Genomic DNA, 26,421 nt, shown 5'->3' on the forward strand with positions numbered 1-26,421 from the left:
TACTTGTACATGCTACAATATTGATGTGAGACCACTGGATAGCAAGTCCTTGCAAATAATATCTGTAGTTGGTGGCGTCTACCATTGCTGCCGGTACACTAGTAGTCCATGCAGCCGCCACACTTTCGCAAAGTCGAATGCTTTCCCTTCTCATACTTCCGTTCCATTCCAGTCCATTCACATCCCAAGGCAAACTCTCCGTGCATCGTTCTTTCCCCATATAATAAGATTCATTTATAACTACTATCGTTCCGGGTGCTTTGAAAACCTACGATCATCGACCCAGGTTCATTGAAGGAGCAAGTTAAAGGAACGACTATCTTCATCGGTCTGTCTACGTGGAGGAGACTAGTTGATATGCCCTTGATCAGTCAGAAGAAACTACTAATGTCCACACTTATTAATATGCTGAGTTATGCGCTGCTCTGCCAGCTTGCCACAGGCTCTAGTTAACCACCTTGACCAGTCTTTTGTCATATTTCTGATAGTCCTAATGCTGTAGTCTCTGCTGTCGACGTCTATTGAAATACATATGAGTAATCAAATACCAGAGGAGTGAGGAATTCGTCTGGAGACTCATCACGTCCTCCGTCGCAGTGATCGTTGAAACTCTGGGCGGATGGAGGTGAGTATCTGCTGTTCCTGTGCGTGCGTATCGGTCGACACAATCACAAGCTGCTCGTAATCGATCAAAATCACATTTCAGGGATATTTGCAGCCATCCGACGATTATCGGAATCAACCACAGCCACATTGAACTGGTGGCTTCACCGTCGGCTTGAATGCATACATCGGGTTGGCTACACCCAGGAAATAGGCGACGACTACTCAAGGGTCCCAAGCGATGGAGATCGCGGACGCGATTGACCACGTATGAGCGTAGTCCACTGATTTAGATAAGAATTTCTACCAGGTGTTGGGACAGCAAGAGAGGGGAAGTGTGCATGGAAATACAGTCTAAGCGGGGCTTGCCAGAGGCTACTCAAGATAAAGACCACGAAACGTGAATCAGGATAAGTCACTGGCTAATTGAATCGGCGATTGATCCAACGAGAATCGAGAAGGGTGGTGGATAGAGAATCAGTGACCCAACGGTTATCACAGAAGATATGCATGAGCTTATCAAGCCTGTACTATGCCCCAAAGGGGAATTGCGAAAACAGTGCAAGATTTGGTAGTAGCCATGCGTTAAAATCTTGTGAAAATTTGGACCACCCGGAAACTCTTCGCAGATGGACGTGCACAGTGAGTAGTGGCGTTCTGGCATAGCAAAGTAGCCCCCCAAGATGTGATCCGACAAAGATTCCCGTGTTTGTCCAGGTAGGCGCTAGGATGACCGGGCGAATTGCGGAACCGGGCAAGAAAAACAGGAAACGCACAAATGCCGTGCTCGACCCGTTTGGCAGTGACTCACGTCATTTGCATTTCGGTGGAGAGCGATGGTACTGTAAAGCACGATCCTTGTCAACAGGACAAGGAATCGGAGTTTTCGCTCTCAAAATTGTCGCTTTCGACATGTCGGCGCTTCGCCTCCATAGGTGAAAGCTACAGTGTCGTTGTATAAGGGCGATCTATCTCCGTGAAAATCCTGGTGCAGTGCCCAGGCTGGAGCGCTGGCTTGTAGGTGGTCTGAGGAAGTCTAAGTAAGCCCTGCATGTTCGATAGTCGTAGTCCATCCTCGATAGACAGCTTCCTCCTTGCCTTCGTGGTTTCTCTTGCGCCTCAGTTGGGGCCCGGTCAAACATCGGGTTATAATCATGCTAATATCTCATAAGGCTTTGAAAGGTGCCATCGTGAAAGGAACGTGCAGGTAGTGTATCTGGTGGAAGACTCGATGAGGAAGGAAAGACGCATATAGTCGTGTTATTTTCTTAGGGTGGGGCGCCAGCGGGATGTGGGCCTACATCGGCATTATCGCCGCATCAGGTCTTGAAGCTTGACGCTTGGCTTGAGAGTCCAGTGTCTAACATTGATATTGGTCATGTATAGAGTGTCGTGAGGTATTGTGAGGTGTTGTGGGTGAGTTACCCCACATACTTAAGACCCTGGATAGCTAATTGTTGTCAGGCACTGAGTACTATAATTAATTCTCACTAGCGCTGAACGTTACATAGTGCTTGACACGGGGGCAACTTCACATTGAATCGGGATCTAGTGGGAGGTTTCTTAGCAGTATCGTACATAATTGAGATCCGAGGTATCACCTCGCTACCGGACCCAGACTCACTTGTCTAGAATGTCTCCCTCTTTTCTCTTCGTGAAAAATCGTGGAAATTATTCTTCATAATCATTTCTGCGCGCCCGCGTGCTTGTCGATCCAGGGACCAACTCTAAAGAACGCGTAGCCACTGGCAAATATCAACGCAAGGGCAGTGGAGCCGCTACCGCCGCCAACCATAATGCGCCACCAGAGCGCCCGACTTATGCCGACCTAGAAAGCGAGATAACCGGCTTGACTAGGTCACCGTTACCCACTGGCAAGAGTTCCTAAGTGCTGGCGCTCATTATCGTGATTCCGAGTCCCTTGCTGGCCTAGTATTGTGCGTCCTTGGCCATCGCGATAAAGCGATGACGAAACTGTTTGATACCCGGTACAGCCGTACAGCTAAGCACTAGACATGGAAAGACTTACATACATTTAATAAACTGTATGCATGTTCAAAATGCGGGCCGGTTCCCTTTACGTTCATATATGGTCTTCTTCCATAGCCCTGCACAAAAGTCCCTGGTGGAAATGTATTGCGGTCGTACTTCATACAGATCAAGGGAAGGGGACTGCGCCCTTGATGAATGCCGTCACTTGTGTCATCAAATGTATAGTTGCTTTGATGCGGTCATAAGCTACAAAGCACAGGAAAAACCATAGTCGTGCGACCATATCTTTCATCAGTCGACGCATATTACAGACGATTAACATTGCAGAACGCTAGGCCAGACTGCCCCAAAAAAATAAAACACAAGTCGGCAACAAGTCAGAGAAGTCAGACCACGAACTTTCATTTTTTGACAGTCAATCCAAGGACGTTGTGACGTACCCAGACATTCACGGTATCTGATCGGACATTGCGTCCTGTTTTATTTTTGACGATTGACATAGCTATCTCGTACAAAGTATCTGATACTATGGAGAATGAAGCAGTGCATACTGATTGTGTTTGATCAATACCTGTGGGAAGAAGTTTGGAGCACTGCAGCGAGGGGATGGACTCGTCGGGTTGTTGAACGTTGAAACGTTGATTATTGATTGTTGGGAATGCATTTCCTACGCTTCTTCGGCTGCAGGAGGAACGTGTTGTATGTATTAGTGCTTGGTTAGGGCATCCAGGTGCACGATCGCAAACTCATGTCCGAACAGCTGCAAACGGCTCTCCGGATGCCGGTGAATAGTAAGATTACCCATATTGTTATTAACGCCGAACCTGCAGGCAACTGGGAGTCTGGGACGGGTCTAATGGCAATCCTACCCTCTTCAACTGGAAGTGAGCTTGATTAACGACAGACTGTACTGTTAAATTAGCAGCTAGAGAAGATGTTAATATTATGGAGGCCGCGGGTTTCATGCACGACCTTCAACGCGACCTTGAACTAGTAATTACTGATAGGCTAGCCTGTGTGCCACGGTTGACCTGTATGACCTCAAAGTTCCCTTCGCACGAGAAGCGGGCAGGTGCCATTAATATAAGAATAGGATCCAGGGAAAGAATAATAGTGACTTGCGGAAATGGATGTGAACGCGGTTTGTAACAAGCTGCGGGAGCAAATGTCTGACATGTCAGTTCAGACTTTCCGCTGAAACACACTGAGACAACAGTACTAGTACTACATAATGCAGATTACCACCACGACTTGATCCGCGACCCACAGCAAAAACCACTCAATATCGTCGGTCCGATCGGCATCGGAGAGACAAGCAAGAGGTAAAAAAAACTCTATAATTAAGTTCGTGTTTGGTCCGACTACTACTAGAAGAGACGTTAGCTAGGGACATTTGGATAATCAAGATAGCCGCAGATAGCACACAGTACTGGCTGGAACCCCCTTCGATGATGTAGTACCTTGCAGTCGGCCCATTATCATATTTTGCTGTGGGGCAAAATGTCTCCTGTACCAATGTCCGCAGATGCCGCCTTTCTGCAACGTACAGCGAAAAGAACTCAGACTGTGAGGAGTAAGTCGGACCGATCGGCATTGGCTAAAGGGTTACACATGTTGGGATAATCAAGATAGCTCCGCTCCACCGACTGCGTGAACATTACTACTAGTCAGTGGTCGCGATCGACGATCTGAGCTCCTGTTGGCCATTGTCAGTCCAATGACAAATTGCACACTTTTGGTAGGTTCAGCTTTACAAACAGACGTAGTCTAACTCGTGAAATATTTCATTGATGTTGACCCCGGAGTACATAGATCTTATGATTTGGTTCATGTCATAGCCGTGGCACATGGACCATGCCATCTGTTCTCGTCCGTTGTTGTGTTTGTGATGGAGGTTAATGTAAATTCGCAGATACTGTCCTTATGAACTTGAACTTGTCTATGGCGGACACGTAGCTTTGTGCCAAGCGTGCCGTTGAACCGAAGCTTGGTCGCAGCCAAGAGTCCACGTAGCGTGAACTTGGCGTTTCGAAGTAGCGGTCGGGATTGAAATTGAGTAAGAATTGGACTTGGCAAGATTATTGTGAGCCTGTGGGGTACGACAAGTACGGGGCCTTCGCATGTTCGAAATGACCACCATACGGTGATAGAGCGCAATACAGGTCTCTAACAGGTACTTTTTATTAGCCTGAGCCTGCGATATCGGGACAAGGAATGATACGGAACGGCAGTGTCAGCACGACTGTTGCCGAGATTTAAAAAGTATTATTACGATTCTGACTAAATTAGGTTGGAACCTCCGTATTTGGCTTTATTTTGGTATTTCGATCACTGATTTTTGGTTCCCAAATATAAAGTCCGTTCAGCGACGGGGCTGACATTCTCCCACTCCTTCCTCATCCTCCTTGACACACCCCGTCAATTCTCCTCTCAAAAGTGCCCGAGACACTATAGATATTTCTATAGGGCTTTCCCCTCCTCCCCCCTCTGCATCGTTTTCCATGTCGGTTTCAAGCGTGGCCAAGGAGCCTGGCCCACAAGGCGAAGAGTCGCCTGTCGTCAGCCCATCCTCTCCAGATGAAAAGAAGAAAAGAGAGTATAAGGAATTCGGCCATGACGAAGAGAAACCAACCCGTAGGCTTTCGCCTTCTGACACTGCTGCTCCCTGATCTTACGTTACTTCCATTTCTATCTTTATCGCCGCAGATGCCAATGTTGACATGTCATTGGTGAGTAGTCGCCGCACCTCCAGTTAATTAATTTCTTACCTGTCATTAGATTGAGTTGAAAGCGGAGGACCTTTATGACAAAGAAAAGGTCGACCTCGAGACCATCGTTATTGAGGATGTTTTCAAGCTCCTTCAATGTGACGAGGAAGGTCTTGGCGACGAAGAGGCACTCCGTCGTATCGAACTTTTCGGTCCCAATAAGCTTGAGCAGGAAGAGCAAAATGCGTTTTTGCAGGCATGTTATCCAGCACACTTCTGGAGCGCTTTCACTTACCTCTGTTCCATAGTTCTTGAGTTTCATGTGGAATCCTTTGTCCTGGGTCATGGAGGGCGCAGCGCTCGTCGCCATTGTATTATCAAACGGTAATAATCAACCACCAGACTGGGAGGATTTCATCGGTATCGTTCTTCTCCTCTTCATTAACTCCGCCATCGGTTTCTACGAAGAACGCAACGCTGGTAATGCCGTCAAGGCACTTATGGATTCCCTCGCCCCAAAAGCAAAAGTCAAGCGTAACGGTGCCTGGTTGGAAATCGAATCCGCTGGCCTCGTTCCTGGTGATATGATCTCTTTCAAGATCGGTGACATTGTTCCCGCAGACTGTCGTTTGACGGAAGCCATCAACGTCTCTATTGACCAAGCTGCCCTTACGGGCGAGTCTCTCCCTCAGAGCAAGAAGTTGGGTGACCAGTGTTTCTCGTACGTCGTCTTCGGTTTAGCACAGTACTTGGCATTAAAATATACTCTCAGGGGTTCGACTTGCAAGCAGGGTGAGGCAGAAGGTGTCGTCATTTCCACTGGTGCCAACACTTTCTTCGGTCGGGCTGCTTCCCTCGTGGGCCAGGACGATGACACTACGGGTCATTTGCAGAAGATCCTTGCCCAGATTGGCTCATTCTGCTTGGTATCGATCGGCATCTTCGTCCTCGCAGAGATTTTCGTACTTTACGCAGGCTTCCGCTACAGCTATCGTCGTGGTCTCAACAACATATTGGTGCTCCTGATCGGTGGTATCCCCATTGCCATGCCAACTGTCTTGTCCGTCACTCTTGCCGTGGGTGCACAACAACTCGCTAAGCACAAAGCCATTGTTACCCGTATCACCGCTATCGAGGAGTTGGCTGGTGTCACCATCCTTTGCTCCGACAAGACGGGTACCCTGACCACCAACAAACTTACCATTGACAGGGCCACCATTCGTACATACGGCCCCTTCTCTGTTGATGACATCATGCTCCTCGCTGCTTACGCTTCTCGTACCGAGAACCAGGATGCTATCGACTCGGCTGTTGTTCAGGCTCTCGGTGATGCCACCCGCGCTCGTGTTGGTATTAAACTCCTTGACTTCAAGCCTTTCAACCCCGTCGACAAACGCACAGAAATCACCTACCGCGAAGAGGCGTCCGGCAAGTTGAAGCGCGTTACCAAGGGTATGACCGGTATCATCATCGAACTTTGCTCACGCAACAAGACCGAGGAATTGGAGAACAAACTTGAAGCTGATGTTGAGGAATTCGCCACTCGTGGTCTTCGTGCCCTCGCTGTCGCATATGAGGAGCTCGACGGCCAAGACCCAGAAGGTGAAGGCAACGGTTTCGAGCTCATTGGCCTCCTTGCCATCTTCGACCCCCCTCGCGAAGACACCAAGCAGACCATCGATGATGCTCTTGCTCTCGGTGTGAAGGTGAAGATGGTTACAGGTGATCAGCTTGCAATTGCGAAGGAGACTGGACGCCGTCTTGGTCTCGGTGACCACATGTATCCCGCAAAGGTTCTCAAGGACGGTCCTGCTCCTGGGAGCAAACACTTGTCACTTGACGAGATGATTTTGGATGCTGATGGTTTCGCTGGCGTGTTCCCTGAGCACAAGTATGAGATCGTTAAGCGCCTCCAGGGTCTTGGCCACTTGTGTGCTATGACTGGTGACGGTGCCAACGACGCTCCCGCTCTCTCCCGTGCAAATGTTGGTATTGCCGTTGAGGGTGCCACAGACGCTGCCCGTGGCGCTGCTGATATTGTGCTGACTGAGCCTGGTCTTTCCACCATCGTCCACGCTATTCGTGGTTCACGTGTCATCTTCCAGCGTATGCGCAACTATTCTATATACGCTTGCGCTGTCACCATTCGTATCGTTGTCTGCTTCGCTATCCTTGCCTTCGCGTACAAGTTCGACTTCCCTCCCTTCATGGTCTTGATCATTGCCCTGTTGAACGATGGTACAATCATGACGCTCTCAGTTGACCGTGTCTTGCCCTCAATGACGCCTGATTCTTGGGACCTCGCTGAGATCTTCGCGTACGCCGTCGCCTATGGTATCTACCTGACTGCCTCGACGTAAGCAACACTTTATCTACATTGCTGTCAAACTAAATCATTTCCTGTAGTGTCGCTCTGGTCTCTATCATCATGGAGACCACGTTCTTCTATGACAATTTCGGTGTCACCTTCGCTAACGGTGTTGGGAATGGCGCATTTCCTATCAATTCCAATGATTCTCAGCTCCATATGATTGTCTACCTCCAAGTTGCTATCATCTCGCAAGCCTTGATCTTTGTCACCCGTTCGCACGGTTTCTTCTTTATGGAACGCCCTTCTTTCGCCCTCTTGGGGGCATTCTGCATCGCGCAACTCGTGTCTTCGATTATCGCTGCTTACGCCGATTTTGGCTTCACGCAGATTCAGCCGATCTCAGGTGGATGGATTGGTATTGTGTGGGTTTGGGTACGTATATCTGTCGAGTATTCTTTCTGTGCCTTTGTTCACTCATGAATCTATAGAATATCGTTTGGTTTGCCCCTCTCGACTGGATCAAATTTGCAATGAAGGCTACCGTTATCAAGAAGCTTCGTCAGCGCCACGAGGCAGCACAAGCAGAACAGGCCATCACTGGTGTCCCCATCACTCGCACCCAATCTCGCGCTGCGTCGATCCACGAATCGTTATACTCAAACCGTGTATCGTTCATCCGCCGCGCTGCTCGCAAGGTTGGGTTCGGATCTAAGATTACGATGAAGCCCGAGGAGCTTCAACGCTTCAGCAGTATTCAAGCGCAACGTACGGGTGCGACACTCGCTCGCAATCCCAGCCGCACGGCTGCTGCATAGACTTAGTGAGCTGTAGAATGGAATGCCTGTCTCGAGATTATCCACAGCAAAGCAAAACACATGGAACGATGTCATCTGTAATCTAGATATTATCAAGGCCCGCCGTCTTTCGCATGTGGTGTCATCCCTCTCTTTGCCTATTCCTACTTATTTCATGTCATCATCACACGTACATACGCATGGCATTGAATCCGGATACCTCGTGCCCTTTTTGTTGGTTGCTCTTGGTTTAATTTTTCTGTGGTTCAAGTCGGCCGATGTGTTTACTTTTCCGACTTCCGAGACCCACACTCCTTTTTTCCCGCTCTTCTCCGTAGCTAATGATTGATAGTGGGGCCTTAGGGCTACTCGTATAGATTCCTGCATCCGACGTTCGATGTTTATGATTCATGAAATGCCTACATATGTATGTCCCAATTACAACATAACTTAAGACAGATATGTCCCTCCATTACAGGCAATGGCTAAAAAAACGCTGAGCACCCCAACAAGGTGGTCCATCAATATCAAGGTCTGCTTATTGATACAACAGTGGTCTCACTGGTCTGTTAGAAACAATGATTGAAAATTGATGTGGATACGCTTCGCTGTTGCACGGTCGCGCGTGACAACCACAGGGAGAGTCAAATCTGGCTGGCTCCTTCAGGCCTCAAGGAATCGCCCTTCCGGTCGTAGAGGAAACCGAAACGAATCTTACGGCCTATTCTCAAGAATTTCAGAATTTCAGGGATGTTCAAGTTAGTACTTATTCTGGTGTCAGACGCATTACATCAGATGCGAGAGTCCCTGTCATCATATAAGGCGTGTGTGAGTGTGAGGAGAACGTCAACGCTCGTGCCACTGCGGGCAACTAACCCCGAATCAAACGCCCGCCATCAGCCACCATCAGGGAAGATGCGCATATGCGCGCACAATCAAATCAGGGGGACGGAAACAACAGAGACAACAGAGATACAATCAAATCTTGTACCTGCCAGCTAACAGCCTCCTAACAGCATACAGGAACATATGATACAGGTCACCGCTCAAAAGATTGACAAACAAAATTGTGGAAAAAAATGCGCGTGGATGTCACTGTCATGCGCCACTCGGGGTGTTTATCGATGAGCAGATATCGCCGCGGTCATCCCTGGAGATATGGTAGGAGCCTGGAGGAAGAACGCCAGCGAATAAGCATAGTCTGGGAAGATGGTTCGTTGTCTCCCTTAAGGGCTCGAATAATCGGACTGTGATTCCGAACAGTATCTCGGGGTTGTCGTGATGCACGAGGACTCACGTTTTCGTGGGACTTGGTGCTGACAACGTCAAGCAAGGGGTACCTGACACTAGCTTCTGCTGGCCCATCGGATCTGACCGTGGTTATTCGGTCGAACGTCGGGGATCGATGGCGCAATGAATCCCCATGAGCACGGAACCCGGTACCGCGCTACCAGTGATTATGCAAAGGAACCACAGCCTAGTTCCTGGGATCGAAGGTGAAAGCATGGTGTCGTGAGGCTCGGTCCTAGAGTCTTCCGTATCATTTGTTATAGCGGATACAAGTGTATTCAACGCTACGAACTGCTCTCATCGCTCTTTATGAGAGGAAATCCTAGATAAGCTGAATCCCACGATGCGATGATGTCAACGTTCATGGAATCAGGAAACATAGGTTCTCGTATCGCAGGGCTCTAGGCTACATCAATGAAAGGCTTTGAGACTCCAGTCCAAGTCCCATACCCATCTAGGCCATTCATAGCATCTCAACCGGATGCGTGGGAGATACCCAATGTCCTTTTTCATAGCTCTACCTGCCGAGGCGTGGGCCTCTATTCGTGAAGATGCTAAATGTGGGAAGCCAACTTGTATCGGGATAGCGCTTGTCGTTTTGCCCTGCGTTCACAGCCCACGTAGGTTTCATGATTATTCACACATCTATCTTCAGATGTTTTGTTGACCACCTTGCCTGTTTCTAGTAGAAAGTAGAAACACGCTGAAAATTTGAGTCAACGCTGGAATTCCAAAGAAATGCTCGACTACTTATTCATTGGATACAATGTAGATTAATTCAAACCAGATAACAACAGCAGTAGACAGAGGACATGGACGACCGGTCGATATCGGTATCATCATGAAGACCAGATGGCAAAGTTAACCGCAGAGGAAAGTATTTGAAATTACAATGGCCAGCTGGTCAGCCTGTGAAGGATTGAGACCCGCCTGCGAGGGACCACGTTACGACTCACGAGAAACTGGCGTGCGAACCCGAGGAAGGCCCATTTATTGACACTTAAGTCTATGATCTGTGTAAGTGGGTCTAAATCGCAAAAATAACATCTTCGTAGATGCGTTCTAGTTCTTTAGAGGACGGACAGGTGGTACAGTCACGTAGTTCCTGAAAATATGAGTCAATGCAAGACAAAGAGAAGTATGCTGCCACTTCCACGGCTGGAAATTTGTGGTCCGGAATGAGTCTCGAGCAAGTCATGCCGTCCCTGGTGTTGCTCTACCCAACAGCATCAGGATGAAGTGGATAGGGTAGTCGCGAGAAGGTGTTTCCATATCGATAATCATTGCACTGGTACCAACTTGTCGACCAGAATTGTAGCGCTGAAACCATTCCATTTCAGCTTCACGTTGGAGGTGACAAACTATTGGATTAGCTGACTACTGTGCAAGTTTTTTGTCACCTCATTTGACATCTTGCGGCGCCATCTCAGAAAGCTCAGAGCTACAAACCTCGATTTGGAACTCAAAACCATATCGTTTGAGTGATGGGTGCCTCATCACTGTTCAAGGGGATATTGGAATCCTGAGTGATAATAAGAAGGATGATCGGATGATGCTGGAGGATGGGTAGCTTGAGTTGTTGGCACAAGTTGGGTACAAGCGTTACTAACTTATCTGCCATAGTACCTCTCCCCACTAACGTCCGAATGGTCAATTCATAAACATGCGGCAGATTAATTCCAAAGCTGAACAAGACGAGTATTATCGACGGCCACGATTGGAATCTCAGCTACGTGACATCTAATTCGGGCTCGTGATCACAACGATTTTAATCTGTGGATGTCCGTCCGAGTGGTCCATACCGCGGAGAATTGATCAGTTGGTCTCCTGTGATAATTATTGGCACAATATTAATAACTTGCTGAGGTACCTGGCCCGGAGACTGGAGGTAGCATGCAGGTCATTGAAAATGCGTTTGTCAGCTTGCATGCATACAATACTTAGTAAGCATGTTTCGCACACGACAAATAATTACTGTGTCCTCGCGAGCTTGCTCACTGGCAATTGTTTTAACTTATACTGACTAGAACAAGTTCTTCACTGCCGGTGATGCAATGCTGCGTCAGTCAGCGAAATTTGGATTGAAACTCGATTGCATAAAACAAATCTTGTTGTAGACAGCAACTATCTGCAACTACTCGAAATCAAGCACTTCGACGCTTTGATCAAAAGTCCATGCTTGACGAAGTTCACAGTGTTCACAATACACATCGTAACTGTGCCCACCGACAAGTCAATCAGGCCCAGCTATGGATCCGATGATGCAGCTACTCGCTAGGTTCAAGAATGACTGGGAGGCACGACATCATGATGACTTGGGTTGTTATCGATTATCTCCAAGTCACTGGAATGCAAGGAGATTACTGCTTTATTTCCTCTGTCCGAGACAGTTTTTTTGGCATCAGAGTGATCATTTGGGGTCGGTGACCCTATGCTAGATATGTCTCGTCATGAGCCACTCGTCGATCCAATGGCCGCATCCTCGCAAACGCAATTACCACGCATGTGCAAGTCCATGCATGTCGTGTAGAAGGGCTGGTCGAGATACTGACATTCTGGAATATTCGGCTACCGTGCCCTCGGATATTTCCCTGGAGGGGGACTTCGAATTCTTGAACCCGAAAGGAGGTCAAGTTCTTGGCTTCAATATCGGCTGTGAAATGTATGAATGTAGACTCTCCTATTGATTAGAATATTGACCGAGACACCCAGAAGCCCCACCCTGTCCGATTTCAAGCGAGGGTTCTGACCAGAATCTTACTGTCATCGTGAGTCAGCTCCCATGAATTGCTACTGCTAAGCACTTAGTGGCTTTGCCACGTGGGCTCTGTCTCTGGCTTATACGAAACTCATAAAACCTAGCGTTTTGGCAACTAAGCTATCACCTGTGACATGGGATCGTAGCTTAAATTCTTGTGGCGTCTTCGAGCTGCTGCCACATCTCGGTCATCAACTAGCAACTTCTAAGCTATGTCCCAATCTTGGATTATTCTTGGCGTGGTCTACCTCAGTCGGGGTTTGCATTTATTCGACCGCTCCTTCCGTCACCATCAAAGAACGTTTGGCCTCTGTACAAGGCCCTCGGGTCTTCCCATGGCTTTTGTCGGTGGTAGTTTTGGGTGCAGCGCCTCTGGGGTTTGCAGCTTATGTTCTCGCGGATGAGATATTGCAGCGACGAAAGGCCACTCGACTTGGTACCAGATTCATTCCTCATGTCCAGGGCAAATGGCCCGGAAATCTGAACAAGATAGTGAACGTAGTCCTGAGGCTCAAGAACGAATACCTTGGTATAGTTTCCGCTTCATGCATTATGTTCGTGCTTTACTTTTGTCCAGGACGACCTATGCTGAACGAGATCAAGGAACCTGGGCCGACTCTTAGTTTTTGGTTCTTTTGGGAGGACGATATCCTGACCACGGAGTCTCAACACATAAAGGCGGGCTCCAAATTATATTCGAAGACATTAATATAGCCTAGCTCCACGCAGACTATCGTCGCAACTGATTTTTATGCGAGGTACGTTCTCGGGCTATTTCGAAGATGGTAGACTTGAGCAACAAGCTTTCAGGGACACCATAGATGACGCTACATGGACGTCCCCCGAACTTGGGAAGAAGAAGCCACTATTTGTCCCAGGGGGGGTCGTGTACGTGTTTTATTCGACAGTTTAGATCCATCGCATGACTACTTGAACAATTTCAGGGTCAGCTATTTAGTGTTCCTTATGCATAGGAGAGCAGATCTATGGGGACCAGATGGAAAGGAGCTTGAACTTCGTCTACATATAAATCTAGACTCTGTTCTAGCGTTGGAATTCGACTTGAACAGATGGTTCGACAAGCGTGCGCGGAAATACCCGTTTCCCAATCCCTTCATTTTCCTTCCATTCAATGCATGACCGATTATCTGCTCAGGGCAACAGTTACATTGCTCATGAAGTTATTCATTACCACCACCCATCTCATACCCCATTTTATACTTTAGTTTGCCTACAATGAAATGCTCATTCGTTTGCTGTCGCGATTATACTGTCCCCCGAGCCCGCAATGCATCCATCTGCGTGGGGTCGATAGCGGTTCGGGCCGAGAAACAACTCGACACTTTACGCCAAGGCAAGTCTCTCTTTGACATACTTTGCAGCCATCCAACCAAGTTCTTCCTCGCAGGGTGGTATGTAAGTCAAGATGGAAGATGTAGATGATGTTGAAGTCACACAGTGACCTGCTATACGGAGACACATCGACATATCACATTACCAGTATTTTTTTTTGGCAAGTTTGAAGAAGCGTAAATTTTCTACGAGAACAGAATTTTGTTTATTCAAACACAATTATTAGTAGCCTTGTAAACATCGAGAAGTAATGATTGTAGCATACATTTCAACGAACGACGTGTTATAGATACAACAGACCCTACTCGCAATGCCCTATCATCCCAAACAACCAACACCTTCATCGACTCCAAATATATACCTCATCTAATATAAATATTCACACTGTGTATGAGCGTTAGATGGATACATGATTATTTTAGTTGGAGACCGCAGAGGTAGACGAAGTAGTTGCGAAGCCGACTTGGTGGTTACTGGTGTCGAACACAGAGTAGAAGCGTTGACTGTAGGGCAAGTAGTCAGCTTTATACCGAACAAGGTCAGTTAAAATACAGACAGGAATGAGTAACCGTTGATGAAGTCGAGACCAGTGCCAGAGTTGGAACCGATATCATTGACGATAAGGTAGATGTTATTGCTGCTACCACCGATGTCAGTGTTAAGGGAACGGGGCCAGATTTGGCCGTTGGGGGTGAGGCCGTAAGAAGTACCACCGATGTTGAAGTTCAGGGTTTGCAGGTTAGCATACTGCCCAGACGTGATCATCAAGAGACCGGTGTTGCTATCCAACGTAGCACCAGTAGCAGACTGGTACTTGTTGAATGCATCTAGTATCCTCCAGTCAGTTGGGGTGACCCATTCATAAGTAACTTGACATACCGGTGGCGATGAGAATGAGGGTCGTGCCAGTGTCGACGATACCAGCAGTCGCGGACAAAATGGTGGAGCTACCGTAGGTGATCGATTGGTCGATACCCCAGTATTCGCCAGAAGGCAACGTGGTCGTGAGAGGGACGTAATTCACTGAGCTCGTTGTCTTTGAGCTGTCGAATCCACCAAATGTGAGCTCCCCAGCGCTGCCACCAGGAGCAAAGTAGACTCCGAGTGCCTCAGTGCCAATGGTACCCTTGCCATAGAGGTTGTCGGTCACAGTGGGGACTAAACCAACATTGGAAACGGTGCCCAGCGTCAGGTCAGTCGGTCCGACACCAAGAATTCCATCAATGCCATCAAGCCCTTGTGCACTGGTTGCGACCCCGATAGATTGTCCGGTGATGACCAAATCAGAACTGAGAGTAACTGTGTCCAAGTATTCCTCTCCGGAAAACCTGCCGGAACCATAAGAGACGGACTAAAGGGTTGTTATGATCAACTATTTAGCAGAGAGCGTGAAAAGACATACGACAGAGCCACCAGTATCCACACTAGTATTGGTGCGTTTGTATGGGGTGTTTGCACCCACCCAGGTGTTGGAGCTGCCCGTATCAATGAGGAGCGTGTCTAGGAATTATTTTAGTCAAAAATATCTGAGGTCACTCAACAGAGAGTCTTACACTGAGTTGCAGGGCTGCCGACACCAACTTGGGCAGTGTAACTCGTGACAGCATTGGCTATACTGAACGAGGAGCTGCTAGCACGCTTGCTGAAACTGGTATGTTGCATCGCCTGAGCACGGGCCCTGTCAGCATCAGCGATGTTGGTAGTACCAGCCCTGGCGTTCATCCTAGCGTTGAAGGCGAGGGTCGGCGCAGCTTCATGGCGCAGGGGGAATGCATCCACAGCGGACAGTGCGATAAGGAGAATAGAAAGGAGAGCCTTAGAAGGGAACATCTGAAAGTACTGGGTGAGGAATGAGATGAGGCTTCAATAGTCAATGCAAAGACTTTATATATGTCCTGGCCTCCGACATAACCATGGAATACCCACAGTCTCGACGCATGTAAGAAGCAGGACTTGCTGTGTTTCCGTCCCATCCTAGGGAGGTTACGAGATATCGATGAGAGGTCTCCGAAATCGACATTGCTGCACGCCGTCGTCACCAGAAAATGATTCATTGCCATAGAAATCAGAGAGCCTAGATGATTTACCGGACCGTCTGTGAGCATCACAGTATTTTGGTGGGCCATCATGATCGAGTACGTTGCCTACCACGTTCTGGCCAGAATCGGTGCAAAGAAGATAGTATCTCGCCTATCAGACGGAGCCTGCAGAGGATCTTAACTTCGTCTTCTGCTTACCGCGACATGACAAACTTTCCGGCATGCACCACATGAGGGCTATACTTTTTCAGACTCGTTGTAAAGTTAGCCATACCAATCACTAACTGAAAACATACCATGAAGAACCACGCACATGGCCGGTACCGCCCCTGGAAACGAATCTCGAAATCACTCATGCCCGATGATCTCAAGAATTGCGGCTCGGAGACTTAATGTGGCACGCACGTTATGTCTGGCAGTAGAATCCCGAAAACCCGATTATCATGATATTTCATACAGCCACCTCGCTTATGCGGTAATCGAAGGCTGCCCACGCGCTGCTCATAATCGTACTGAGTATTGAACGTTGAACGAGGCTGGACAACGTACCGTTACTACGAATAATTTTTGTTGGTCGTAAGAAACTTCATGAAACATCTAGGGCCGCATCATCAAGCCGTTGATAAACCAAGCTAGTAAGTAATCCTGAGTTTGGTAGCAGTCATGTACACAGGTGAACTGCCAAGGCTACTGAGTACATGGACGGTGAAACAAAAGCAATGCATTTGTAACTCAGCGAAGAGCATAGTAATTTCAATCATTGGCTAGCCTGATCATTTGGGTGATCGTCGACTTGAAAGACTTCAATCAAACAACCCACAATACAACAACCATCATGTGCGTGATGGTAAATGCATTCTATTCCTTTGGGGGCCGGGCTGAATACAAGGTCTCCGTGCTCAGCGTTCATCAACGTCACGGGCCTGCAAGTGGCAGTCAATCAACTTTTGGTTGCGATGCACACGGGCATTAATTTGAGAGTGAGTCCACTCCTCAATTTGACCACGATATCCATTGGCATCCTCGTGACCTCGAGGTCATTAATATTGACAGTACACTTGTGATTTGTCGGCTACCATCATGTTTGATCGCACTCACGCAAATTCACCAACGTTCTCCAGTCGCCTTTGCATCCATGTGCTCAAAATGCTCGAAATGGTGCTTTAATAGCGGGCGGATCTACGAGGGGGGCATGAACATCCTCGGGAAATTTTCTTTCGAAGCGAGTGGAAGGAGATCGGGCGATGCGGGGTTAAAGCACTTGCTGTAGAACTCCAGTGCACTCTGAATCTCTTTTCTCACGCAGTCCTATCCTCACCTCTGATGCACCCTGGATCGTTACATTGCCATATCCCATACTATGACATCAATTTTATCATGTAGAAAGGAAAGACAATGACCAGCAACATCACCCAAAACCAAGTCGTAGCTCGAAGCGTAATAGCTGAAGTTAGACGATGGTATCAGTAGGTCCGAGTCCAAGTGAGGTCGTCAACAGCCTCCTTGTGCATTAGCAGTGCCGAGGCGGGTACTACTAAATGCGAAAGACTAGGAGCGATCTTCCAGACCAAACTGCCTTCCAAGGCGCAGACTTCCTTGTTATAACTCCCTTGGTTCATTTCACGACGGCAATCGGAGTTGCTCCCTCATTTACAGGCCCAGCCGGGTTTGTCTGATGACTATGTCGATACTGGCTCAATTGTCGAAAATATGCCGTGTGCGTATCTGTCAGTGCCTCAATCATGTGGCGCCCTCTCTTGATGTTCACGTTGTCCCTACCAACTCCCATCTACTCCAAAGCGCAATGATGTTGAATGGTCCATCCAAATGACGGTTATACATGTATTTCTTGCCTACTCATCAGCCCACGAACGTCCGGATGCAGAGGGACTTCATGCGACCATCGCATTGCTGCAGACAACAGATGGTTGATTAAAATCACACCGGTTTCTCCATTTGCACCATATTGCCACTTGGTGACGATAGATCTGGAAGCCTTGGCCGCAGAGAAGAGAGAGGATTTCAAATACTTGCGCCCTGCCCTGATGTCGTCGACTCGCAAGGTCAAGCAATGATTTTGGGTTTCAAACAGAAATGACACATGTCAGGTGTGTATTGTGTTCCAGTGCTTTAGGACTACCTTCATACGAACAGGATCTCCTCGCTCAGAGTCTCACTCTCACCATCCAAACGTTCACCAGATCAAGAGCAAATACTGATTTATCGAAGTAAGCAGGCTCGCCAGCATCGTGATTCATATCGTATGCTGTTTATTGAATGTATTGGATCAGAATTAGCTAGTAATTGACAACGAATAGAACGCTGTTGTTATGTCGTTGTTTGTTCTAGCCATCTGCTAGAAGTACGGCGTCGTCCGTCTTTTGCCCCTTCTTCACGGACAGCTCCCACAAAGATTTCGCTTAGGCTCGTTTACTGATCACCGTCTTCAGCGCTGTGCCAATCACCTGCATACTATCTATGGTGCGCTCCGCATTGTCTTCTTTGTGCGTCTTCACACTTGTCCCTTTCATCCAGTGCAGAATTCCTCATGGTTGTCGTCATCGATTCACCGCGAGCTATGTGTATACTTATGCTTCATCCATTCACACTCGTTCCGCTTGTTTCTTGAACGCTGGTTGCAATACAATAGCTACGCTCTCAGGCACCATCATCTACTGACCTCTTCATGTTCAGGTCTTTCCTGTATTCAACGCAGAATACCTTATGTTAGGTGGTGCTTCGTTTGTCGAGCGATCGCTCAACCTCGCACAAACTATACTTCATCGATCATCAACACCCATAGCTAGTCCCTTATCACATCGCACTACCCTTTCTGACCTCTAGAGTCTACGTCCCTTACATTCGACGCGAGGTACCTCGTGGTGGGCCAGGAGGTTGTCGAACTTGAATCAGCAATTGCTCGACCCATCATGGGCTATCCTTCTTCGATATGATACTCGTTTTGGCTCGTTCACTCCATCACTCGCCGCCTCCACATTCTGTTATTTCTGCACATTTACCTCTGCACATCTCCCTCCCACAGTGAGAGTGGATATGTCTCGATCCACCACGAGTTATACCCAAGCTCCATCCCTTCCCACTCTGTCACCTTACTAAATTTCATCGTCTTAACGCTGCTTGCAGCTACTCTCTGGAGCACCATGCCATGTCACTAGTCACTATCCTCTTCTGCGCATCCAATGCAGAATACCTCCGGGTGCTGAAGCCATTGCTTTACCCACCACGAGCCATCCTTCATTGATCATGATGCACACCCGTAGCTAGTCCCTTGTCCGCGTCGCACATCGTGGTGTCTTTTTACATCGCACCACCCCTTCTTTCTGCGTCTAGAGTCTATATCTAACATATGTAAGCACGCATTTCCAGCGGTTCGTGTCCAATCCGCCATGCTATGCAGCGCCGACGCACGCTCTTGCTTGGTGTCAATGGTGTTCACTCCGTCATGCTGTAACGCCGAGCATTCGCAAAAGTGTTCAAAGCCGTCGCAATATTAATACTCGCCTCTATTATGGGATGTGCGGTATCTTTATGCTTTGATGGCGAATCATCGTTCACGATGGCTTACAGGGATTCAAGTTGGGGCTGCAGCCTCAGTTGCTCATGATTGCCAAGCAACCAGTGAACCCTTGGATTGAATTACATCAATTTCGGCCATTACATGCCTGAGTCGGTTCGGCATTTAAGTTTGCCCCGGGCCCGAGGACCTCTTTGTTCCCCATGGCACAAAGGCTTTACAGGAACAGCTCAAACTTTCAACGTAAGTCCTAGCAGCATGGTCGATTGACCGATCACCTCACGTCACATGATGTTGCCATCTCGGTCCAAGTTGAGTGCCATGATCCTGCCAGTGGCAGTTACTTACGTGGTCGTTGGATTAGTGATATTGTGCGGAGTCAATCATAACTTCATCAACGAACACATGCAGTTGACTCGTGGCTAGAAATACGATATCACAGTCCTTATATTTCAACTCCGAAATATGTTCGTAACACTGTCCAACATCCTCAAACCTGTGCGAGTGCCACTCAGGCTGCGAGCAACGTTTGAGACGTAATCACCGTCATGCTTCCATGCAGCATGTTCGGATCTGACTCATCATTGCCAGACTTCGCGCTGGGAACCCCTGATGGGCCACATGATTTACCCCAAAGGTACATTACACACATAAATCACAATGACAGCAAGAATGATGACGAGTCGCCTGCCAGTACTACTCGTTTCACATCCGAACCCTTCTTTTTCCAAGGTCGGCTGCTTCGTCGGGTTCTGATAATCTAAACCATAACGGTAAGATCGTGCAAAACCCACCAGACAATAACTTGGGGGAATGTGAGCTTTGAATCTGAGCTCCAAAAGAATTCATTCAAGTTCATGCGTATAAATACGCGACGAGTCTTGAAGGTAGCTCCCCATCGCTCCTTTGATTACTCTGAGTGAGTCCAAGGCCTGCCAAGTTTCATTCGTTCTCCTTTCTGATTCATTCCCCAGGGATCTTTATCGCTACATTGAACACTTGTTCCAAATCTCTTTACTATTACACACAATGTCTGTCAAAGGTACGTTCAGAGGTTTACAGCCAGTTCCTAATAATCATTCTGAGCACACTGGCAGCCACGGAGACCGAGATTGGCATTTTCAACAACACCAAATACACAATCTCTGCCCGCATCACCGCCGACAACGGTGACACGGGGGGTCTTGGATTCTACGATATCGAGGCAGGGAAGTACGAATTGTGGAAGCGAAGCCACTGGCAAGTGGCCTTCGTGTTGAGGAGGTCGTCGGAACCATCTGATAACAAGGCGGAGACTTTGGTTGTGAAGCCTACAGGAGTTTACTACATCAACGATGATTAGAAGCAGTTGGGTCATAGTATGCGCTGTGCATACTGCTAGTACTGTAGTATGAACATACGTCTTGTTGTACAACAAAGTTGCCAAAGTGGAATCAATAGGTGTACTTGTCGATTGACGATCGTCCGCGTTTTGTATATTATATGAAAGGTCAGGGGCCCGTACATGGGCATGCCCGCCAAAACGAAGTCCTAGCACAGCTGGTCATACCTCATTCACGCGGTCTATTGGATCGCAGACCCCTCGATGCCATACTCCCTTGCAATAAACACATTTGAATAGATCCCATTCAAGGCGGACGTTCCAAAGCCAAACAACGCCATATGCACACCATACCCAGACTTGCCATAAATAATGCCATCTATCTCAAGCAAGCATATTCCAAGAGGTAGGAAAATATGAAACGAGCGAGTGAGTGGTCACCGGTTACCTGCACCGCTTGTGTGTCATATAATTTTTAGTTGTGGGTACCCTTGATTATGACTGCAGTCCCAGTAGTGATCTTATACCTTCCTGCCGTCAAAGATCGTCGGTCAGCTGCCAGGGGCTCACCTTTCTTTGTAGCAACGTGTTCAAACCTTGAAACCTTCGACCATTTGCGATGTCCTTAAAAGAAGACCGAAGGAACCGGATGATCCTGGACCAGCCGTTTACTGGCGGTGCTCTTTCGTCCATTCATGCCAGAGGAGGCCCCTCTCGAACTCCTCCACCTACTATTCCACAGCGGCCCTAGGCCGAGTGGTAGTGTGCCGGTCACAAATTTATATTTGTGGATGGTAGACGATAGGCCCGATAATCGCCACCACAGTAATCAATACGACTGAGTGAATGTGTTCGCTCAGTCGTATCGATTACTGTAAATGCACTGATGGTGCCGAACATGAATTTTTTTTGCTCTATTTCAGAAATTTGACCTCTTCAGCCGAGCTTGTCGTATGTGCCAATCGCATTGTGGAACGAGGCAATGGCTCTAGACAATCATCAGAAATCATCTCTCCCTCACCAAAAGAAACAGCTGTATCTGACCACACACTTCGTCTTGGTTCACCTGATGATGCAGTAGGACACCTCCACGATAAACCTGGGCACTACAAGAAGCTCTGTACGCTCACGTTTTATCCATCTTCTGCACCTTCAGCGATCTGCGTGGCCGCTATTAGGGGCTTGTCGATGGACGAGGCATAAACTCTATGTCTCGTCCATCGACAAGTCCCTGCCTGCAACTTGTACGAGAAGCAATGTTACTGGTACACGGATTCTGTGTGGATGAGCTTGAAGAAGATTTTTCCTCAGAATTAATAATCATGTAAAGATCACAATGCACGTAATCATTACTGCGGAGTCAGAATGTTAGGACCGCTATCTGCGACTGTCGAGGCTGTTTGTGTGGCTTATCCCCCAGGGTGGCAGAAGATGATGGATAAGCTCATGCAGGTACAGCAGTGCCGCGAAGTGGAACTAGCAGAGGCAGGCTACCTTATCAGATGTGGTTTTCATTCGTTGATGGTATAGTTTTTGCAGACTCTTTACGGAATCAGAGGTGGGCTATTTTTAGAGAATATGTGACGTGTCTCCGTTTGTTGACGATACTTTATCCTTCGTCTTAGCAAATATGTTATTTTTTTTCGTTTGTCGAGCAGAGGAGCAAACTTGAAAGGTGGGCTATTGTCGGTGTTTGTTGATTGTTGACGGCATTTGTCTTGTAGGAAATTGAGCGATTTCGCGCAAGGCTTGCAGCTTTGGAGGGCATATAACAATCCCACGACCAAAATGTTGTTCAAACACAATTATCAGTAAGGTCCTTATAAACATCGAGAAGTAATGATTGTAGCACACATTTCAACGAATGACGTGTTATAGATACAACAGACCCTACTCGCAACACTATCATCCCAAACAACCAACACCTTCATCGACTCTGAATATATACCTCATTTAATATAAATATTCACACTGGGTATGAGCGTCAGATGGATACATGATTATTTTAGTTGGAGACCGCAGAGGTAGACGAAGTAGTTGCGAAGCCGACTTGGTGGTTAGTGGTGTCGAACACAGAGTAGAAGCGTTGACTGTAGGACAAGTAGTCAGCTTTATACCGAACAAGGTCAATTAAAATACAGACAGGAATGAGTAACCGTTGATGAAGTCGAGACCAGTGCCAGAGTTGGAACCGATATCATTAACGATAAGGTAGATGTTATTGCTGGTACCACCGATGTCAGTGTTAAGGGAACGGGGCCAGATTTGGCCGTTGGGGGTGAGGCCGTAGGAAGTACCACCGATGTTGAAGTTCAGGGTTTGCAGGTTAGCATACTGCCCAGACGTGATCATCAAGAGACCGGTGTTGCTATCCAACGTAGCACCAGTAGCAGACTGGTACTTGTTGAATGCATCTAGTATCCTCCAGTCAGTTGGGGTGACCCATTCATAAGTAACTTGACATACCGGTGGCGATGAGAATGAGGGTCGTGCCAGTGTCGACGATACCAGCAGTCGCGGACAAAATAGTGGAACTACCGTAGGTGATCGATTGATCGATACCCCAGTATTCGCTAGCAGGCGACGTGGTTGTGAGAGGGACGTAATTCACTGAGCTCGTTGTCTTTGAGCTGTCGAATCCACCAAATGTGAGCTCCCCAGCGCTGCCACCAGGAGCAAAGTAGACTCCGAGTGCCTCGGTGCCAATGGTACCCTTGCTGTAGAGGTTGTCGGTCACAGTAGGGACTAAATTAACATTGGAAACGGTGCCCAGCGTCAGGTCAGTCGGTCCGACACCAAGAATTCCATCAATGCCATTAAACCCATATGCACTGCTTGCGACCCCGATAGATTGTCCGGTAATGACCAAATCGGAACCGAGGGTAACTGTGTCCAAGTATTCCTCTCCGGAAAACTCGCCGGAACCATAAGAGACGGACTAAAGGGTTATTATGAGCAACTGTTTAGCAGAGGGTGTGAAAAGACATACGACAGAGCCACCAGTATCAACACTAGTGTTGGTGCGTGTGTATGGGGTGTTTGCACCCACCCAGGTGTTGGAGCTGCCCGTATCAATGAGGAGTGTGTCTGAGAATTCTTTTAGTCGAAAATATCTCAGGTCGCTCGATGGAGAGTCTTACACTGAGTTGCAGGACTGCCGACACCAACTTGGGCAGTGTAAGATGTGACAGCACTAGCTATGCTGAACGAGGAGCTGCCTGCACGCTTGCTGAAACTAGTATGCTGCATCGCCTGAGCACGAGCCCTGTCGGCGTCAGCGATGTTAAAATTATTAGCCCTGGCGTTCACCCTAGCGGTGAAGGCGAGGGTCGGCGCAGCTTCATGGCGCAGGGGGAATGCATCCACAGCGGACAGTGCGATAAGGAGAATAGAAAGGAGAGCCTTAGAAGGGAACATCTGAAGGTACGGTACTGGGTGAGGAATGAGATCAACTGGAAGTGAGGGTTCAATCGTCAACGCAGAGACTTTATATATGTCCTGGCCTCCGACTTAATCATGCGATACCCACAGTCTCAAGTCATGTAAGACGCAGGACTTGCTGTATTTCCGTCCCATCCTAGGCCCGGGTTACGAGATATCGATAAGAGGTCTCTGAAATTAACATTGCTGCACGCCGTCGTGACCGTAAAATGATTCGTTGCTATAGAAATCAGAGAGCCTAGATGATTTACCGGACTGTGAGCATCACAGTATTTTGGTGAGCCATCACGATCGAGTACGTTTCTTACCACGTTCTGGCCAGAATCGGTGCAAAGAACATAGTATTTCGCCTATCAGGCGGAGCTTGCAGAGGATCATGACTTTGTCTTCTGCTAAACACGACATGATAAACTTTCCGGCATGTGCATAAGGGCTATACTTTTTCAGAGTCGTTGTAACTAGTCATACCAGTGTAATTGAAAACACACCATGAAGAACCACACACATGAATGGTACCGCCACTGGGAATAAGTCTCGAAATCAATGATATCAAGAATTGCGGCTCGGAGACTTAACACACGCACGTTAGTATGTCTGGCAGTAGGGTCCCGAAAGCCTGATCATGTTCATACAGCCGCTTATTCCGTAATCGAAGACGGCCCACGCGCTGCTCAGAATCGTACTGAGTACTGAGTATTAAATACTGAACGTTGATCGAGGCTGGACAACGCACTGTTATGAATAATTAATGTTGGTCGTAAGAAACTTCATGAAACTTCTAGTGCCATCATCAAGCCCGTTGACAAGCCAAGCTGGTAATTTTGATTTTGGTAGCGGTCGTGTGGGTAAAGTTTATTTTGAACTGCCAAGGCTACTGCCCGCAAGTGTACTGAGCCTGAGTGAAACAAAAGATATTTGTAACTCAAGCTTCAAAGGTTCGCGAAGATTAATATAACGATTTTACGTAATTGCCTTGGTTTGATCATCATCCGGGTCTGATTGTCGACTTAAAAGACTCATTCTGCAACAGAGCCATCGATCATGCGCGTGATGGTAAATACATTCCATTCCTTTTGGGGCCGGAGCTGAATACAAGGTCTCCGTGCTCAGCCTTCGAACGTTCATCAACCTCATCGGCCTGCATGTGGCAGTCAATCAACTTTTGGTTGCGATGCACGTGGGCATTAATTTGAGACTGAGTACACTCCTCAATTTGACCACGATATCATGACCTCGAGGTAATTAATATCGATAGTACACTAGTACTTGATGCGATGTGGTGCGATTCGTTGGCCACCATTTTGATCTAGAACGTACTTCCGCAAATTCACCGACGTGCTCCGATTACCTTTGTGCATCCATGTGCTCGAAATGATGCTTTTCATAGCGGATCTACGAGGGGGCCGTAAGCATCATCGGAAGACCTTCTTTCGAAGCGAGTACAAGGTGGTCGGGCGATGCGATCGATACGGAGTCAAAGCACTTGCTGTAGAACTCCAGTACACTCCTCATCTCTTTCTCACGCAGCCCTCTCCTCATCTCTAATGCACCCTGAATTATTACATTGCAATATCTTCATCATGCCTATACTATAATCAGACATTAGTTTTGTCATGTAGAAAGGAGAGACTCTGAAATTTATACCAGCAGCACCACCCAAAACCAAATGAAAGTCAGGTCGTAGTTCGAAGCGTCGGAATAGCTGAAACTAAATGATAGTATCAGTGCCAACAGCTTGAGAACACGCCCTCTATCACCGCTCCCGCTCCTGTACCACTATGTACTCAGCGCTTACTAAGTAGGCGCTCGTCTGGTAGCTGCTATTGCCGACATCAAGCCGACATGCTGTAGATAAACTGTAGTTTGGCCAGTGTGTAGCCAGACGGAAGATTTCAAACGTCGAATGACTAGATCTAGACAGAAACACTAAGTTGTGTGGACAAGATTTAGCCTTGAAATGGTTAGGATGTAGACTGGAACATTGGAGGAAGTGACAAGACGTACCCTTAGAATTCTTGGCGGCGGCGGAAGCGGAGGGGGAGCCCGAACTCGTCAAAATGGAAGTGTATGATGTTGTATCCTGCAAGACGGTCTCGCAGGATTTGATATTGGGGTGTCTATGCAATATTAATGCCTCCTTGCGAGCATATGGGATTGTGTGCTTTTGGCTAGCTTCTTCTTATTCACCTGCGGAATCTCTCGCGAGCCCGAACTTCATCGGATTCCCGCGTATGATACGATACCGCACGACCTGGATCTCCTCGCTCAGCGTAGAT

General features: G+C 47.8%; 7 protein-coding genes across 7 annotated transcripts; 5 read left to right on the plus strand and 2 right to left on the minus strand.

The window, feature by feature from the left end:
* Nucleotides 1–1,332: 1,332 nt before the first annotated feature.
* Nucleotides 1,333–2,491, plus strand: BJ212DRAFT_1296254 (uncharacterized protein; the record flags this gene model as incomplete). The annotated part of the gene is made up of 6 exons (XM_041332411.1): nt 1,333–1,538; nt 1,566–1,643; nt 1,786–1,810; nt 1,990–2,019; nt 2,115–2,154; nt 2,322–2,491. 6 exons carry the CDS (start codon nt 1,333–1,335, stop codon nt 2,489–2,491), a joined length of 549 nt encoding a protein of 182 aa, XP_041197743.1.
* Nucleotides 2,492–3,343: 852 nt separating this feature from the next.
* BJ212DRAFT_1585146 (uncharacterized protein) lies at nt 3,344–4,776 on the plus strand (the record flags this gene model as incomplete). Its single annotated transcript, XM_041342354.1, has 6 exons — nt 3,344–3,479; nt 3,521–3,610; nt 3,833–3,917; nt 4,053–4,168; nt 4,263–4,333; nt 4,552–4,776. 6 exons carry the CDS (start codon nt 3,344–3,346, stop codon nt 4,606–4,608), a joined length of 555 nt encoding a protein of 184 aa, XP_041197744.1. The 3' UTR covers nt 4,609–4,776.
* Nucleotides 4,777–4,893: 117 nt separating this feature from the next.
* Nucleotides 4,894–8,503, plus strand: BJ212DRAFT_697796 (uncharacterized protein). The gene is made up of 7 exons (XM_041343848.1): nt 4,894–5,229; nt 5,302–5,324; nt 5,374–5,559; nt 5,612–6,024; nt 6,076–7,659; nt 7,710–8,046; nt 8,103–8,503. The coding sequence occupies exons 1-7, from the start codon at nt 5,097–5,099 to the stop codon at nt 8,427–8,429; spliced, it is 3,003 nt and encodes a 1,000-aa protein (XP_041197745.1). The 5' UTR covers nt 4,894–5,096; the 3' UTR covers nt 8,430–8,503.
* A 4,232-nt stretch (nt 8,504–12,735) lies between these two features.
* BJ212DRAFT_1252914 (uncharacterized protein) lies at nt 12,736–12,990 on the plus strand (the record flags this gene model as incomplete). The annotated part of the gene is made up of 1 exon (XM_041329732.1): nt 12,736–12,990. A coding segment is annotated over one exon (255 nt), but the record flags the coding sequence as incomplete, so codon positions are not given.
* Nucleotides 12,991–14,227: 1,237 nt separating this feature from the next.
* On the minus strand, nt 14,228–15,639 carry BJ212DRAFT_1262262 (aspartic peptidase domain-containing protein; the record flags this gene model as incomplete). The annotated part of the gene is made up of 5 exons (XM_041330251.1): nt 14,228–14,312; nt 14,366–14,636; nt 14,689–15,160; nt 15,212–15,309; nt 15,363–15,639. The coding sequence occupies 5 exons, from the start codon at nt 15,637–15,639 to the stop codon at nt 14,228–14,230; spliced, it is 1,203 nt and encodes a 400-aa protein (XP_041197747.1).
* A 4,773-nt stretch (nt 15,640–20,412) lies between these two features.
* On the plus strand, nt 20,413–20,725 carry BJ212DRAFT_1476564 (uncharacterized protein; the record flags this gene model as incomplete). Its single annotated transcript, XM_041339389.1, has 2 exons — nt 20,413–20,425; nt 20,481–20,725. The coding sequence occupies 2 exons, from the start codon at nt 20,413–20,415 to the stop codon at nt 20,723–20,725; spliced, it is 258 nt and encodes an 85-aa protein (XP_041197748.1).
* Nucleotides 20,726–22,709: 1,984 nt separating this feature from the next.
* Nucleotides 22,710–24,121, minus strand: BJ212DRAFT_1262472 (aspartic peptidase domain-containing protein; the record flags this gene model as incomplete). Its single annotated transcript, XM_041330267.1, has 5 exons — nt 22,710–22,794; nt 22,848–23,118; nt 23,171–23,642; nt 23,694–23,791; nt 23,845–24,121. The coding sequence occupies 5 exons, from the start codon at nt 24,119–24,121 to the stop codon at nt 22,710–22,712; spliced, it is 1,203 nt and encodes a 400-aa protein (XP_041197749.1).
* Nucleotides 24,122–26,421: the final 2,300 nt, after the last annotated feature.

This window comes from Suillus subaureus (assembly GCF_016647635.1).
Source record: "Suillus subaureus strain MN1 chromosome Unknown BJ212scaffold_4, whole genome shotgun sequence".
In the NCBI taxonomy this organism is placed as follows: Eukaryota; Fungi; Basidiomycota; class Agaricomycetes; order Boletales; family Suillaceae; genus Suillus; species Suillus subaureus.

Coding starts and splice junctions, on each gene's coding strand:
- BJ212DRAFT_697796 (XM_041343848.1), top strand. CDS start 5,097: ATGTCGGTTTCAAGCGTGGCCAAGGAGCCTGGCCCACAAGGCGAAGAG. Junction 5,325..5,373: donor CCAATGTTGACATGTCATTG/GTGAGTAGTCGC, acceptor ACCTGTCATTAG/ATTGAGTTGAAAGCGGAGGA. Junction 8,047..8,102: donor TTGGTATTGTGTGGGTTTGG/GTACGTATATCT, acceptor ATGAATCTATAG/AATATCGTTTGGTTTGCCCC.